The sequence below is a fragment of the Urocitellus parryii genome, chromosome 3 (assembly GCF_045843805.1).
Source record: "Urocitellus parryii isolate mUroPar1 chromosome 3, mUroPar1.hap1, whole genome shotgun sequence".
NCBI classification, from domain to species: Eukaryota; Metazoa; Chordata; class Mammalia; order Rodentia; family Sciuridae; genus Urocitellus; species Urocitellus parryii.
Window position 1 is genome coordinate 20045110 of NC_135533.1, and position 16531 is coordinate 20061640.

Below are 16531 nucleotides of genomic sequence, written 5' to 3' on the forward strand. Positions count from 1 at the left end.
ACTCTATATCCTCACCTCATACCTCCTCAGCATATCTTCCTACACCTCATCCCCAGTTTTTGCCTACCATCAGAAACTGTAAACCCTTTTACAAACCTACTAATGATATTGTAGATAATAATTTAATTCACCATTTCTGTACATTGTGACCAATCGGTAAATGTCTTAATATCAACTCTTTGTTTTTAGGTGGTATTTTGTTTATATTGGGATCTGTTAACATTGTCTTCCCCTCAAAGGAGAGATATTGAAACCCTTCAAGGCACTATAAGCCTTCAGGGTAAAAACAGTAATGCCTCAGATCCACGAAGCTAGAAATAAAGACACACAAGCAATATGAAAAGACAAGGGGAAAAAAATGCTCCAAAGAAATCAAGATACCACATTGTTAGAATTCATGGCCGCCCAGCAGATAAAAGGACAAGAGAAGGAGTTCAAGATGTACATAATTAAAATGTTCTGTGAATTAAAGGATGATATAAGAGAGTAAATACATCATTTCAGCAAAAAAAAAAAAAGATGATTTCAGCCAAGAGCTACATAAGCAAATAAGGAAGCAAAAGTTTACTTCAATAGGGAGATAGGGATTCTTAAGAAGAACCAAACAAAAAAAATCCTTGAAATAGAAAAACAATAAACCAAATAAAAAGTTCAGTTGAAAGCATGACCTATTGGAAGACAAGACCGCAGACAATAAATACAATATATATAAACTTGAAAAGAATGTAGACCAGAGTGAAAATGGTAAGAAACCTGATTAGCAGAATATTCAAGAAATATGGGATAGCATAAAAAGACCAAATTCAAGAGTTATTGGTATAGAGGAAGGCATAGAGTTCCAAACCAAAGGAATGAACAATCTATTTGACAAAACAATATCAGAAATTTTTCCAAACATAAAGAACAAATTGGTAAACTAAATTAAAGAGGTTTACAGGACACCAAATGAACAAAATCACAACAGACCCCCACCAAAGCACATTATAATGAAAATGCCTAACATACAGAATAAGGAGAAAATATTAAAAGCCATGAGAGGAAGGAATCAAATTACATTTAGGGGGAACCAATTAGGATATGCACAAAGTTTTCAACCCAGACCCTGAAAGCTAGAAGATCCTAGAACAATATATATCAACCTCTGAAAAAAAATGGATGCCAACTAAGAATCTTTTTTTGTGTGTGATGTTTTTTTTATTATTGATTGTTCCAAACATTACAGAGCTCTTGATAAATCATCTTTCATACATTTGACTCTATTGGGTTTTGAACTTCCATTTCTACCCCAAATACAGATAGCAGAATCACATCTGTTACATACTCACATTTCTACATAATGGCATATTAGTGACTGTCTTGATCTGCTACCTTTCCTAACCGCTACTATCCCCCCTCCCCTCCCCTCCCACCTTCCCTCTCTGCCTCCTCTGCTGTTGTTCAATTCTCTCCCTTTTTCCCCCCTCCCCCTTGCCCATCATAATCTCTTATACTTTTGTGTATCATTGAAGGTCTCCTACCATTTGCATATCCTTTCCCTTCTCTCTCCCTTTCTCTCCCTCCATTTGTCTTTGTTTACAGTTAGTCTTTTCCTCATGCTCTTCCTTCCTGTTTTGTTCTTAGTTGCTCTCTTTATATCAAAGGAGACATTTGGCATTTGTTTTTCAGGGCTTGGCTAGCTTCACTTAGCATATTCTGCTCTAATGCCATCCATTTCCCTCCAAATTCTATGATTTTGTCATTTCTTAGTGCTGCATAATACTCCATTGTATATAGATGCCACATTTTTTTTATCCATTCATCTATTGAAGGGCATCTAGGTTGGTTCCACAGTCTAGCTATTGTGAATTGTGCCGCTATAATCATTGATGTGGCCGTATCCCTATAGTGCGCTCTTTTAAGGTCCTCAGGGAGTAGTCCGAGAAGGGCTATAGCTGGGTCAAACGGTGGTTCCATTCCCAGCTTTCCCAGGAATCTCCATACTGCTTTCCAAATTGGCCTCACCATTTTGCAGTCTCACCAGCAGTGTACAAGTGTACCCTTTTCCCCACATCCTCGCCAACACTTATTGTTGTTTGGCTTCATAAAGGCTGCCATTCTTACTGGAGTGAGATGGTATCTTAGGGTGGTTTTGATTTGCATTTCTCTGATTGCTAATGATGGTGAGCATTTTTTCATGTACTTGTTGATTGATTGTATGTCCTCCTCTGAGAAATGTCTGTTCAGGTCCTTGGCCCATTTGTTGATTGGATTATTTGTTATCTTATTATTTAATTTTTTGAGTTCTTTATACATTCTGGATATTACGGCTCTATCTGATGTGTGGGGGGTAAAAATTTGTTCCCAGGATGTAGGCTCTCTATTTACCTCTTTTATTGTTTCTTTTGCTGAGAAAAAACTTTTTAGTTTAAGTAAGTCCCATTTGTTTATTCTTGTTGTTAACTCTTGGGCTATGGGAATCCTATTAAGGAATTTGGAGCCTGACCCCACAATATGTAGATCGTAGCCAACTTTTTCTTCTATCAGACGCAGTGTCTCTGGTTTGATATCTAGCTCCTTGATCCATTTTGAGTTAACTTTTGTGGCTGGTGAGAGAAAGGGATTCAATTTCATTTTGTTGCATATGGATTTCCAATTTTCCCAACACCATTTGTTGAAGATGCTATCCTTCCTCCATTGCATGTTTTTAGCCCCTTTATCAAATATAAGATAGTTTTGAACTTTGTGGATTAGTCTCTGTGTCCTCTATTCTGTACCATTGGTCCACCCGCCTGTTTTGGTACCAGTACCATGCTGTTTTTGTTACTATTGCTTTGTAGTACAGTTTGAACACTGGTATCGCTATACCTCCAGATTCAAATTCCTGCTTAGAATTGCTTTTGCTATTCTGGGTCTTTGGTATTTCCATATGAATTTCATGATTGCTTTATCTATTTCTTCAAGAAATGCCGTTGGGATTTTGATTGGCATCGCATTAAACCTGTAGAGAACTTTGGGTAATATCGCTATTTTGATGATGTTAGTTCTGCCTATCCATGAACAGGGTACATTTTTCCATCTTCTGAGATCTTCTTCTCTCTCTCTCTTTAGGGTTCTGTAGTTTTCATTATATAAATCTTTCACCGCTTTTGTTAGGTTGATTCCCAAGTATCTTATTTTCTGTGGGGATATTTTGAATGGAGTGGTTTTCCTTATTTCCACTTCAGAGGTTTTGTTGCTGATATACAGGAATGCCTGTGATTTATGCATGTTGATTTTATATCCTGCCACTTTGCTGAATTCATTTATTAACTCTAGCAGCTTCTTTGTAGACCCTTTTGGGTCTGTTAAGTATATTATCATGTCATCCGCAAATAGCGATAATTTAACTTCTTCTTTTCCTATTTTTATGCCTTTAATTTCTTTTGTCTGTCTAATTGCTCTGGCTAGTACTTCGAGAACTAAATTGAATAGAAGTGGTGATAGAGGGCACCCCTGTCTTGTTCCAGATTGTAGAGGGAATGCCTTCAATTTTTCTCCATTTAGGATGATGCTAGCCTGAGGTTTAGCATATATAGATTTTACAATGTTGAGGTAAGTTCCTGTTATCCCTAGTTTTTCTAGTGTTTTGAACATAAAGGGATGCTGTACTTTGTCAAATGCTTTTTCTGCATCTATCGAGATGATCATATGGTTCTTGTCTTTAAGTCTATAGATGTGGTGAATAGCATTTATTGATTTCCGTATATTGAACCAGCCTTGCATCCCAGGGATGAATACTACTTGGTCATGGTGCACAAGTTTTCTGATATGTTTTTGTATTCGATTCGCCAGAATTTTATTGAGAATTTTTGCATCCAAGTTCATTAGAGATATTGGTCTGTAGTTTTCTTTCCTTAAAGTATCTTTGTCTGGTTTTGGGATCAGAGTGATGTTGGCCTCATAGAATGAATTTGGAAGAGCTCCTTCTTTTTCTATTTCTTGAAATAGCTTGAAAAGTATTGGTATTAATTCTTCTTTGAAGGTTTTGTAGAACTCCGCTGTATACCCATCCGGTCCAGGGCTTTTCTTGGTTGGTAGTCTTTTGATGGCTTCTTCAATTTCTTCCTTTGTTATTGGTCTATTTAAATTTTGTGTGTCTTCCTGTCTCAATCTGGGCAAATCATATAGCTTAAGAAATTTATCGATATCTTCACTATCTTCTATTTCATTGGAATATAGGGTTTCAAAATACTTTCTAATTATCTTCTGTATTTCTGTAGAGTCTGTTATGATATTGCCTTTTTCATCCCTATGTTAGTCATTTGAGTTCTCTCTCTTCTTCTTTTCGTTAGTATGGCTAAGGGCTTGTCTATCTTATTTATTTTTTCAAAGAACCAACTTTTAGTTTTATCTATTTTTTCAATGGTTGTTTTTGTTTCAATTTCATTGATTTCTGCTCTAATTTTAATTATTTCTTGTCTTCTACTACATTTGCTGTTGTTTTGCTCTTCCTTTTCTAGATTTTTGAGGCGTAGTGTGAGTTCATTTATTTGTTGGTTTTTTCTTTTTTTGAGGAAAGAACTCCAAGAAATGAATTTCCCTCTTAAAACTGCTTTCATTGTGTCCCATAGATTCCGGTATGTTGTGTCTGTATTATCATTTGACTCTAAGAATTTTTTCATCTCCTCCTTTATGTCTTCTGTAACCCATTGATCATTCAGTAACATATTGTTCATTTTCCATGTGATGTAGGATTTTTCCTTCCTTCTTTTATCATTGATTTCTAATTTCATTCCATTATGGTCAGATATGGTGCATGGTATAATCTCCACACCTTTATATTTACTAAGAGTTGCCTTATAGCATAATATATGGTCTATCTTTGAGTAGGATCCATGCGCTGCTGAGAAGAACGTGTATCCACTTGATGATGGTTGATATATTCTATATATGTCGGTTAAGTCTAGGTTGTTGATTGTGCTGTTGAGTTCTATAGTTTCTTTATTCAATTTTTGTCTAGAGGATCTGTCTAATGGCGAGAGCAGTGTGTTGAAGTCACCCATAATTATTGTGTTGTGGTCTATTTGACTCTTGAACTTGAGGAGGGTTTGTTTTATGAACGTTGCAGCTCCATTGTTTGGTGCATACACATTGATAATTGTTATGTCTTGTTGGTGGATAGTTCCTTTTAACAGTATATAGTGCCCTTCTTTATCTTTCTTGATTAACTTAGGTTTGAAGTTGATTTTATTCGATATGAGTATGGCCACTCCTGCTTGTTTCCGAGGGCCATGTGAGTGGTATGATTTATCCCAACCTTTTACCTTCAGCCTGTGTATGTCTTTTCCTATCATATGAGTCTCCTGAAGGCAGCATATTGTTGGATTTATATTTTTGATCCAGGTTACCAGCCTATGTCTCTTGATTGGTGAGTTTAGGCCATTAACATTTAAGGTTACAATTGAGATATGATTTGTACTTCCAGTCATGCTTCTTTATTTATATATTTTAGTTTGGCTAATTTTACTTTTTGGTTATTTTCCTCCCCCTTTACTGAGCTACTTCTTGCTATTGGTTTTGTGCACTATTTTTCAATTCCTCTTCTTGTAGTATTTTGCTCAAGATACTTTGCAGTGCTGGTTTTCTTGCTGCGAATTCTTTTAGCTTTTGTTTATCATGAAAGATTTTAATTTCGTTGTCAAATCTGAAGCTCAGTTTTGCTGGATACAGTATTCTTGGTTGGAATCCATTATTTTTCAGTGTATGAAATACATTGTTCCAGGATCTTCTCGCTTTCAAAGTCTGTGATGAGAAATCAGTCGTTAACCTAATTGGTTTACCCCTGAATGTGATCTGCCTCTTTTCTCTCGTAGCTTTTAATATTCTCTCCTTGTTCTGTATGTTGGCTATCTTCATTATTATGTGTCTTGGAGTTGGTCTATTATGGTTTTGAATGTTTGGGGTCCTGTAGGCTTCCAGGATTTGGCAATCCATTCTATCTTTCATCTCTGGGAAGTTTTCTACAATTATTTCATTTAATATGTTGTCCATTCCTTTGGTTTGAATCTCTGTTCCTTCTTCTATCCCAATGACTCTCAAATTTGGTTTTTTTATGACGTCCCATATCTCTTGAATAGATTGCTCATGGGTTTTAAGCATCTTTTCTGTGTTGGCTATACTCTTTTCAAGTCGATAAACCTTGTCTTCATTATCTGATGTTCTGACTTCTACTTGATCAAGTCTATTTGTAATATTCTCGTTTGAATTTTTAATTTGGTTTATAGTTTCCTGCAATTCTAGGATTATCGTTTGATTTTTTTTTAAGATCTCTATCTCCTGGTAGAGCTCGTTCTTTGCCATTTGAATTTGTTTGTTTAATTCAGTTTCAAAATATACTTTTATTTCTTGGACTTGCTGTCTCACGTCCTCTCTAATATTCCTTTCCATTTGAGTTAGGTATGCCTTGAGTTCTTTCCCTATCCCTGCTTCTGATGTTTCTATGTCCTCCTGTAGCATTAAGTTGTCTTGCATTGTTTGTACTCCTTTTTTCCCTGTTTTCTCATGTTGTCCACGTTACTTCCCAGCTCTTTTTGATTGTCGTGTTTCTGCTCTCTTCTATAGCTTTGTTTTGGTTCTGTATTACTCTGATGTCTCTCCTTTGTGTTGTTAAACTATGCCTGCTAACTTGGATTCCGCTGGGAAGGAATTCTGACGTCCGAGCTCCAGTGACAACACTGCTCTGCTATGGCGGGCCCCAGGCTCCTTGCTGGGGTGTCCTAAAGGGGGGTGTGACTGGACTGCCTCTGTTTGGTTTCAGTTCCTAGTCATGGCAGGCAGGCAGTCTCTAGCCGCCCAGTATCACAGGCCGCTGGCGGGTGATCAGTCGTCTGAGGGCAGCGTTCTCCTACCGCCCCGTTACGCAGGCAGTGGGTGAATTGTCGCCGGCGGGCCTGCGGTTTCCAGCCGCCCACTCGCCAGGGTCTTGCCTCTAGTCTCCTGGTTTCTCCTATTAGTCTTGGTTTCTCCTGTTTTGTTGTTGCAATCTATCAGAGAGTGGTGGTGGATACTTCAGCTTTCCAAGATGGTGGCCGCTGGTTGCCTCAGTGGAGTGTCTGCTGTTTTGATGTTGTAGTCTGTTTTGATGTTGCAATCTGTCGGAGAGTGGCAGTGTATTCTTCAGCTTTCCCGGATGGTGGCCACTGACTGCCTCAGTGGAGTGTCCGCTGTGGGGGATGGGGCTGTACCGCTTCCTTCCCCTTCTGAAATCCCATACTCAGCCCAAGGATCAGTATGGGCTTGGCTGGCGGGATTCCACCTAATGGCAGTCCCTAATCTCCCTGCTTGCTAATTAATGGCTTCTCTGCGGCGCCACGCCTTCTGTAGCCGCGGGGCAGGCCGCGTGAATCAGTTGGCCTGGATCTCCGGGTCCTGCTGCTGGCTGTTTTGATGTTGCAATCTGTCGGAGAGTGGTGGTATATCCTTCAGCTTTCCCGGATGGTGGCCGCTGACTGCCTCGGTGGAGTGTCCGCTGTGGGGGATGGGACTGTACAGCTTCCTTCCCCTTCTGAAATCCTGTACTCAGCCCAAGGGTCGGTGTGGGCTTGGCTGGTGGGATTCCACTTAATGGCAGTCCCTAATCTCCCTGTTTGCTAATTAATCGCTTCGCGGAGCCATGCCTTCTGTAGCCGTGGGGCAGGCTGCGCGAGTCAGTCGGCCTGGATCTCCGGGGTCCTGCTGCTCAACTAAGAATCTTATATCCATAAAAATTAAGCTTTAGATTTGATGAAGAAATAAAAACCTTCCACAATAGAAGTTAAAAGAATTTACAGCTAGAAAACATGCACTACATCCTTGGCAAAATATTCCATGAAGAGGAAATGAAAAACAACAATGAAAATCAGCAGAGGGAGGTATTACACTAAAGAAAAAGCTAATCAAAGGAGAAACCAAGTCAATTTAAGTAACAAAAATCAGCAAAAATGGCTGGGAATACAAATCATGTCTCAATAATAACCCTGAATGTTAATGGCCTAAAATCATAAATCAAAAGTCATAGGCTAGCTGATTGGATAAAAAATAAAAAGACCCAACAATATGCTGCCTCCATGAGAGCCATTTCACAGGAGAAGACATACACAGACGGAAGGTGAAAGGTTGGGAAAAATCATACCACTAACATGGACTGTGGAAAGCAAGCTGGGGTTTCCATCCTCATATCAAATAAAGTAGACTTTGAACTGAAGTTAAACAAAGGGACAAAGAAGGATATTTCATACTTCTCAAGGGAACCATACACCAACAAGACATAACTATTATAAATATATATGCCCCAAATAATGGAGCATCTATGTTTATCAAACAAATATTAGCACAATCGCCATATTAGCAAAAGCATTATGAAATTATGCAAAGATTTAATGCAATTCCAATCAAAATCCCAATGAAATTTCTCATAGAAATGCGAAAAACAGTCAGGAAATTCAGCTTGAAAAATAAGAGACCCAGAATAGCTAAAGGAATCCTTAGCAGGAAGAATGAAGCAGGTGGCATCACTATACCAGACCTTAACTATATTACAGAGCAATAGTAACAAAAACAGCATGGTATTGGCTACAAAATAGACTGGTAGACCAACAGTACAGAATAGAGGACACAGAGACTATCCTACATAATTACAGTTATCTTATATTAGACAAAGATGCCAAAAACATACATTGGAGAAAAGATAGCCTCTTCAATAAATGGTGCTGGGAAAACTGGAAATCCATATGCAACAAAATGAAATTAAACCCCTATCTCTCACCATGCACAAAACTCAACTCAAAGTGGATCAAGGATCTAGGAATTAAACCAGAGACAATGCATCTATTAAAAGAAAAAGTAGGTCCAAATCTCCACCATCATGTCGATCAGGTCTCAACTTCATTAATAAGAATCCTATAGCATAAGAATTAAAATCACAAATCAATAAATGGGACGGATTCAAACTAAAAAGCTTCTTCTCCACCAAAGAAACCATCAGTGAGGTGAATAGAGAGCCTATATCTTGAGAGCAAATTTTTACCACTTGCACATCAGAGCACTAATCTCTATGGTATATAAAGAACTCAAAAAGCTAAACGCCAAAAAAACAAACAGCCCAATTAATAAATGGTCCAAGAAACTGAACAGACAATTCTCAGAAGATGATATACAATCAATCAACATGAAAAAAATGTTCAACATCTCTAGCAATTATAGAATTGCAAATCAAAACTACTCTAAGATTTCATCTTACTCTAGTCAAAATGGCAGCTATTAAGAACACAAAGTGTTGGCGAGGATGTGGGGAAAAGGCACACACATACATTGCTGGTAGGACTGCAAATTGGAACAGCCAATCTGGAAAGCAGTATAGAGATTCCTTGGAAGACTGAGAGTGGAATCACTGTTTGATCCAGCTATTCTTGGTCTACACCCAAATAACTTAAAAACAGCATACCAGAGGGACACAGCTACATCAATGTTTATAGCAGCACAAGTCATGCTAAACGGTGGAACCAACCTAGATGTCCCGCAGGAATGAATGGATAAAGAAAATGTGGTATATATACACAATGGAATATTATTCAGCAATAAAAGAATAAAATCATGGCATTTACAGATAAATAGATGGCATTGGAGAATATAATGCTAAGTGAGTGATCCATAAAACCAAATGCCAAATGTTTTCTCTGATATGAGGAGGCTGATTGATTATGGGGTTGGGAGGGGGAGCCTGGGAAGATTTGATGAACTCTAGATAAGGCAAAGGGGTGGGAGGGGAAAGGAGGAGAAGTGGGGGTAAAAAAGATGATGGAATGGGGCTGGAGATGTGGCTCAAGCGGTAGCTCGCTCGCCTGGCATGCGTGCGGCCCGGGTTCGATCCTCAGCACCACATACCAACAAAGATGTTATGTCCGCCAAGAACTAAAAAATAAATATTAAAAATTCTCTCCTCTCTCACTCTCTCTTTAAAAAAAAAAAAAAAAACATGATGGAATGAGATAGACATCATTACCCTAAATACATATATGAAGACACAAATGGTGTGAATATAATTTATATACAACCAGAGATATGAAAAATTGTGCTGTATATGTGTAATATGAATTTGTAATGCATTCTGCAGTCATATATAACAAATTAGAATTTTTAAAAAAGAAAAAATAATTGAAGAGTAAATATAACCTTAAAAAAAAAGAAAAAAGAATTGCATTCAGTAAATAGAATGGGTTTCATTCCAGGCAGGCATGCACTCTTCTCCATTAAATCACAATACAAGATAGGAAAGGTAGCAGAATACAACAGTTACTAATAGGGCATTATGTAAAATTGTGGATGTGTAACGACGTGATTCTCCAATATGCATTTGGGGTAAAAATTGGGAGTTCATAATCCACTTCAATCTAATGTATGAAATATGATATGTCAAGAGCTTTGTAATGTTGCGAACAACCAATAAAAAAAAGAAAAAAAAATCACAATACAAACTAAGTGTTGATACTGAATTATTATAAACACTATCAATATTAAATAAAAGCAAATCTCAAAGGCAAATCAATAAAATGTACTAGAGTTTCAGACATTAAAAATAATTAGTGCAAAATACTGTGATGATACTTTGGCTTACATTTACAGATAAAATTTCTTAAAATATGTATTAAGCCCTCAAAAGGACACAAAGCTGTGGATTTAGACTGTTAAGAGTTTAAAACCTATTTCTATTACTTGCTAGACATATGATCTTACATAATTTACACAACCTCTCTTGTGTTGCAAATTTTTGTGTTCAAGGATTAAAAACGGAACCCTTGCCTGTACAGTTGTAGTAATGAGCAGATGAGACAATCCATGAAATTGGCTTAATGTCTTAGCTAGTACTTAGTAAGAACTCAGTAAATGTTAGCTACTATTGCTGCTGCTGAAACTTGTTATAAGCCAAATAATTTTATGTTTAATTGATTAGTTTGAGAGACTCACCTGGTATAGAGTCTGGTACATAGGAAGCATTAAATCAATGGTAGCTATTAATACTATCAGTATTATTAATGTAATTAACTATTAGTTGTTACTAAGAGATAAACACTTTGGGCACAAGCCTGCTGGGTACACTAAGATAGTAACAACAACAAAATAAAAAACCAAGACTGGCAAAAAACCAAATGCCAAATGTTTTCTCTGATATAAGGAGGCTGATTCATAGTGGGGTAGGGAGGGGGAGCATGGGAGGAATAGACAAACTCTAGATAGGGCAGAGGGGTAGGAAGGGAAGGGAGGGAGCATGGAGTTAGAAATGATGGTAGAATGTGATGGACATTATTATCCAAACTACAGGTATGGAGACACGAATTGGTGTGAATATACTTTGTGTACAACCACAGATATGAAAAAATGGCGTTTGGATGTGTAATAAGAATCGAAATGCATTCTACTGTCACATATTAATTGAAAAAAAAATAATTAATTAAAAGAAAAAAAGTAGAAGATAGAGAAGTTAAAAAAAAAATAAAGAATTCCAGTCCTGTCTTCATTAAGCTCAGTGGTTACTAGTAAATTACCCAATGAAAAATGGCACTGGTAGCCTTTTTTTTGTTGTTCTCTATCCGGTTTTTTTTTTTTAAAGGCAATTTGTATGGTCATAGAATGAATAAATCTATGATACGTGTTTCAGAAAAAAATTAAAAAAATATTATTTCATTTTGCACCATATACTTTGGTTTAAAAGGTATGTATATTCAGGTAATACCATTCAATCAAAATCTAAAACCAAATTTTGCTTATATGTGTATAAACTGTGTGACCAGAACCAAGCAATTTATCTTCATTGAACTTCATTCAGTTTTATTAATACTAAGTTAGGATATAAACTAGCATCTTTTGAGTTAAGCTTATAAAAGTTTTATAGATATTTTATTTATCCCTTAAATCATGTTATGTAATTAAGTATATTTACCATTTACATTTTTTTCGGTAAATTAAATTGATGCTTTAGAATGGATAAATATTTTGCTCAAATGTAACAAGTAAAAGGGGAAAATGAGAGATTTAAATTCAGGAAATAAAGATAAATCTTGACTATTTTGCAAAAAAAAAAAAAAAAAAAAACAGGGTTGGGGTTGTGGCTCAGCAGTACAGGGTTCACCTAGCACGTGTGAGGCACTATGTTTGATCCTCAGCACAACATGAAATATATTAATAAAATAATGGTATTATGTCCAAGTATAACTAAAAATATTTTTTTTAAAAAACCAAACTACTTTTCAGACTGTTCCTTCATTAAACATCTAACCTCATAATGTCCAACACTGCTTTGCTAGAGAGAGTTATAAAAGGCTATTTCTTGGCACATGGGGGCTTTTTCAAAGCTGGTATATTTCATTTCCTTTAATTTCCCGTAATTTTATATAAACGCTCCAGAAACAAATTTAAGAAATTTTTATTACGAGTTCTAAATAGTCCAGTGACCATAATCTGGAACAGCCACTTTCCCTTCTTTTCTAAGAAAGGTAAAAAAAAAAAAAAAATCAAATATTTGTTTCATATAAAATACTTCAATTTCAGTTAGAGAAAGTAATGGTTGTCAGTAAAATAGCAAGTCATCTTACTTGGATAGAACTCTTCTAGATACTTTGCTATCTTACTGGCATCATACTTACTTGAAAAGGGAATTTTTCGGTCTTTGAGGTTTCTTCTTGGCAAAAAAGGCTGCAAACTCTCGTCCAGAACTGGCATAGCTTAATTGAGCTGATGGTTCAGAAGCAGTGCGAGTATTCTTCATATCCAAGTACTCAGTCAACAGCATCTGTATAACCAGATAAAACAGTGTAATTTGTATGCCTATAACTCATCCTTGACATTCAGAAGTATACTAAGGTGGCTATCCATTTTTCTAATTGGAGATCTGATGAAAGATTCATTAGCCAGAAAGTCATCTACTTGTTGACTATTTACAGGTAACAAGGAAGGATGGGCATTTGCACATGGGGGTAAAGAGAACAATTTTATTTAGTGTCTACTATTCTTCAGGAACTGTGATGATTCTTTAATTGTAATTTAATCCTCATTATTCTGAACTACAGCAGCCTTAGAAGCAATGTCTTAATATTTACTGAGAGCTTACAATGCTGCAGGCTAGGTGCTAATTCATTAATATTTACTTATTTCATTTATAGTAAATGAAATTACAAAATTTTATCAGGGAAGTTCACAGGGCATTGACAAAGAAAATAGACTAAGAAAGGTTCACGAGCTGCAAAGTGGTCTCTGATGTTTTAATTCCAGAGTCTGTTCTTGCCCCTCACTCTGTCAGCATCGTACATAATCCTCCTAAAAACCTACCAAGAGGAGGTAGGAAGAGAGGCTGAAGGAAGCTAAGAGGTCCTAAACTCTTACTAGTCCAGAACTACTGCTCACTGTGGGAAGAAAAGCAACTAGGTTTTAGAGCAACTACTGCCAACAGTTCCTGTTTATCAAATCAACTTGCAGTAGGTTGGTGTATGGGCTAGAATCAGTTTTTATATAATATCTAAGACCAGATTCTAAAGAGTTCCCACTATTGTGAAAGAACATAACAAATCCAGAAGAGAAAACACCATTGTTCCTTAGAATCTACCTTGGGCAGAAAACATGTAAACTCACTTTCATATCCTTTTATCACACTTAAAACTTTAAGATACCCAAGTAAGACAGAGGTGGAGAAGCATGAGTTAAATAAAAGTTTGTCAGAGACTGAAGGTGCCATCTAACTATTCATTTTTTTATTTATGCAAGAAAGGTTTTAGGTCTACTTCAACCCTTGTTATCAAAGATTTATGAAGCATACTATGTACACGATAGTATAAGTTTTAAAGCAATTATGTCCCTATCATAAACTTACATTCCTCAGAACTTAGCAAACATGAGAAATTTTTAAAACATTACCTCTTATTTGAACCTCAAATAAGTGAAATTAGAATTCTTATCAATATTTTGGAAATGAAGAAACAGAATTAGTGGTATGCAGAAATCAGTCTAATGTCTTATAATTATAGAATAATAGGCCAGACTTTCAACCTGGTTAAATTGACTCCAAAGCCTATACTGTTAACCATGACACTCTATTTGTTCCAAGGTTATATGAACTATCAATAACATCAGTTTATATGTATTTCAGTCTCTGTATAATAAAAATTGCATTGGGAAAACACACGATATGTTAACAGGTCAATTTTTTAAAAAATTATTTATGAAGTCATTGAAGTATTATTCAACATACTGATGAAAAAATATTAAGACAAACACCATCCCTGTTAATATGTCACCCAAACTTTCAACAGTCAGGGAGAAGTGGAGTCTCTACTAACAATTCAACTGAAGGACACAATTATGTTGTAGATTTAGACCTGATGTGCCACAGTTCAGATTTTCAGCAATCTGTGAACACAGGAAAGCTAAAAAAAAAAAAAAAAAAACAAAACTATAAAATAATTTCAAATTGATATAGTCTAGAAAGATGTCCACAACTGTACTGTTTCATTCCAGTGTTTGTTTTAACATCAACATAGCAGAAAGATGTTTCTACTCAGGCATGAAAATACAATACCAAGTAATTCTTCTAACATACTTAATATCATAGAACACAAAAGATGACCTTGTACAATAAAACAGTTACTGACAAGAGCATAACTAACCAACATTCTCAAAACCCAGTTATTTTAAGATCACTTTTTAAAGATCTTATTCTCCACATCAATAAAGTCCCCTGAATTACTGCCTTGCAGTACTGTTGGTATATTTGTATCCGCTGGCTTCTCTATCTAGAAACACAATTCCTACTTTTACCCTTATCCACTATCTGCAATTTTAACTCCCTGTTGAATTTTGGTCCCAAACTTTGAAGAGCAGTCTTCACAAATATTGTCTCCTTTACCATTATGTGAGCTATTCCCGATTTGTCTTCCAAACTTCAATCCCACATTTGTAACTGCATGCTTGATATATTCATATATTCCACTAATAAAATCAACTTCCCTAAAATTTAAATCATTTTCCAGTACAACCAGAAATTCCTTCTGCCATCATTTTTAATCTATGTAGTTTCATTTTCTCACTTGTCTCTGAGTGTAAAACTTCAGAAACATCTTTTGATACATTCTCTTATCCTTTGTGCCCATTAAGGAGTTAGTCACTCAGTCTATTAATGACTCTCAACTATTCGTATGCAGCTTCAGGTCCATTCTGCCAACAGCTAATTTAGTTCAACTCAGGTAGTTTTCCTCATTTAACTTTCTGACTCCCATCTCCTACAGCTCCAGTCCTTCCCAAACACCATCAACAGATTGACAATCCTAACATATCGCTGCTGTCATCACACAAGGATATGCATTGCATCACTTCAATATATATCTCCAATTGTATCTTATTCTCCCCAAAATGAAGCCAAAACTCCAATCAAACTCAGTTACATAATTATTCTCTGAATACATGTGGCATCTTCATTTCTGGAAAGCCTGGTCTAGATTATGCTCTCCCCTAAGTAAATCCCCTCCCCTACTCTACACCCCAAAATAAAAAAAAAAAACACTCTCTAAGGACACCTTTAACATTTTCACCTCAACAAATTATTCATGGGCCATTCTAGGTCATCTGTTCCCCTTTCTGAACTCCTAAACTACCACTATTTTACATTGTTCAAACAGTATCCATCAAAAACTGCCTAATGGTGTTAGTCTTAAACATTCCTTAAAACACTATATTTCTTCATTTCCCCAACACACCCATGTATCATACTAGTAAATCAAAAGGAAATAGTGAAATGCTGAATTTAAAAAAGGAAAAGAAGCCTAATGTATATATAGTGGTACTCAAGTTGGAGTCTCCAAAGTAGAAAGAACCCTGCAAATTAGTTCTTGGTACAAAAATCTATAATACATATAAAAGTTACCATAGGTTAAATAGTTGCAATGTTTGTTTTATTGTGTTAGCCTCTTTTTCCTAATACCATTTACCACTAGCTGCTTTAAAAATGAGGTAATGTTTTGTTTTGATACCCATATTGGTAAAGGCATATATTAAAATATCTACAAGAATAAAAAAGCCCCTATTTCTAAACTGTTTGAAATTTGCCTAAATTAGACTATATCTTTCACTATGAAATTGTAACACAAGCATAATGACTCGTTAAAATAAAACTAGAGGCTGGGAGAGTAGTTTAGTGGTAGTGTGTGTGCTTTGCATAATCAATGCCTGGGTTCAAACCCTAGTATAGATAGACACACACACACACACACACACATACATAGAAAGAATATAACTGTATAATTTTGTGGTGATTCTACAATAGGGTAAATAATACACTATATCTTCCAAATTGGACAAAATATTTTAAGCATATATCCATGAGTCCATATTTCCATTTTTATAGAAGGAAACAAACTGTACAGATTGTCATTTGCCTGTGAAAAATTACTTAAGACAAAGAGCATTACACATGACATAAAATACATCCTGTCAACAAAAAATCTACAGAAGATAATCCCACATTCTTGCTGGCTCCAAATTGCTTCATAATGCA

General features: G+C 36.0%; 1 protein-coding gene across 1 annotated transcript in view; it reads right to left on the reverse strand.

Annotated features, from left to right (window-relative positions):
* Window positions 1-16531, reverse strand: part of Exoc4 (exocyst complex component 4) — a 783024-nt gene that overhangs the window by 560361 nt on the left and 206132 nt on the right. The window contains exon 8 of the mRNA XM_026392784.2: window positions 12636-12781. Within this exon, the coding sequence (XP_026248569.1) occupies window positions 12636-12781 (146 nt within the window). The remainder of the gene's footprint in view (window positions 1-12635; window positions 12782-16531) is intronic.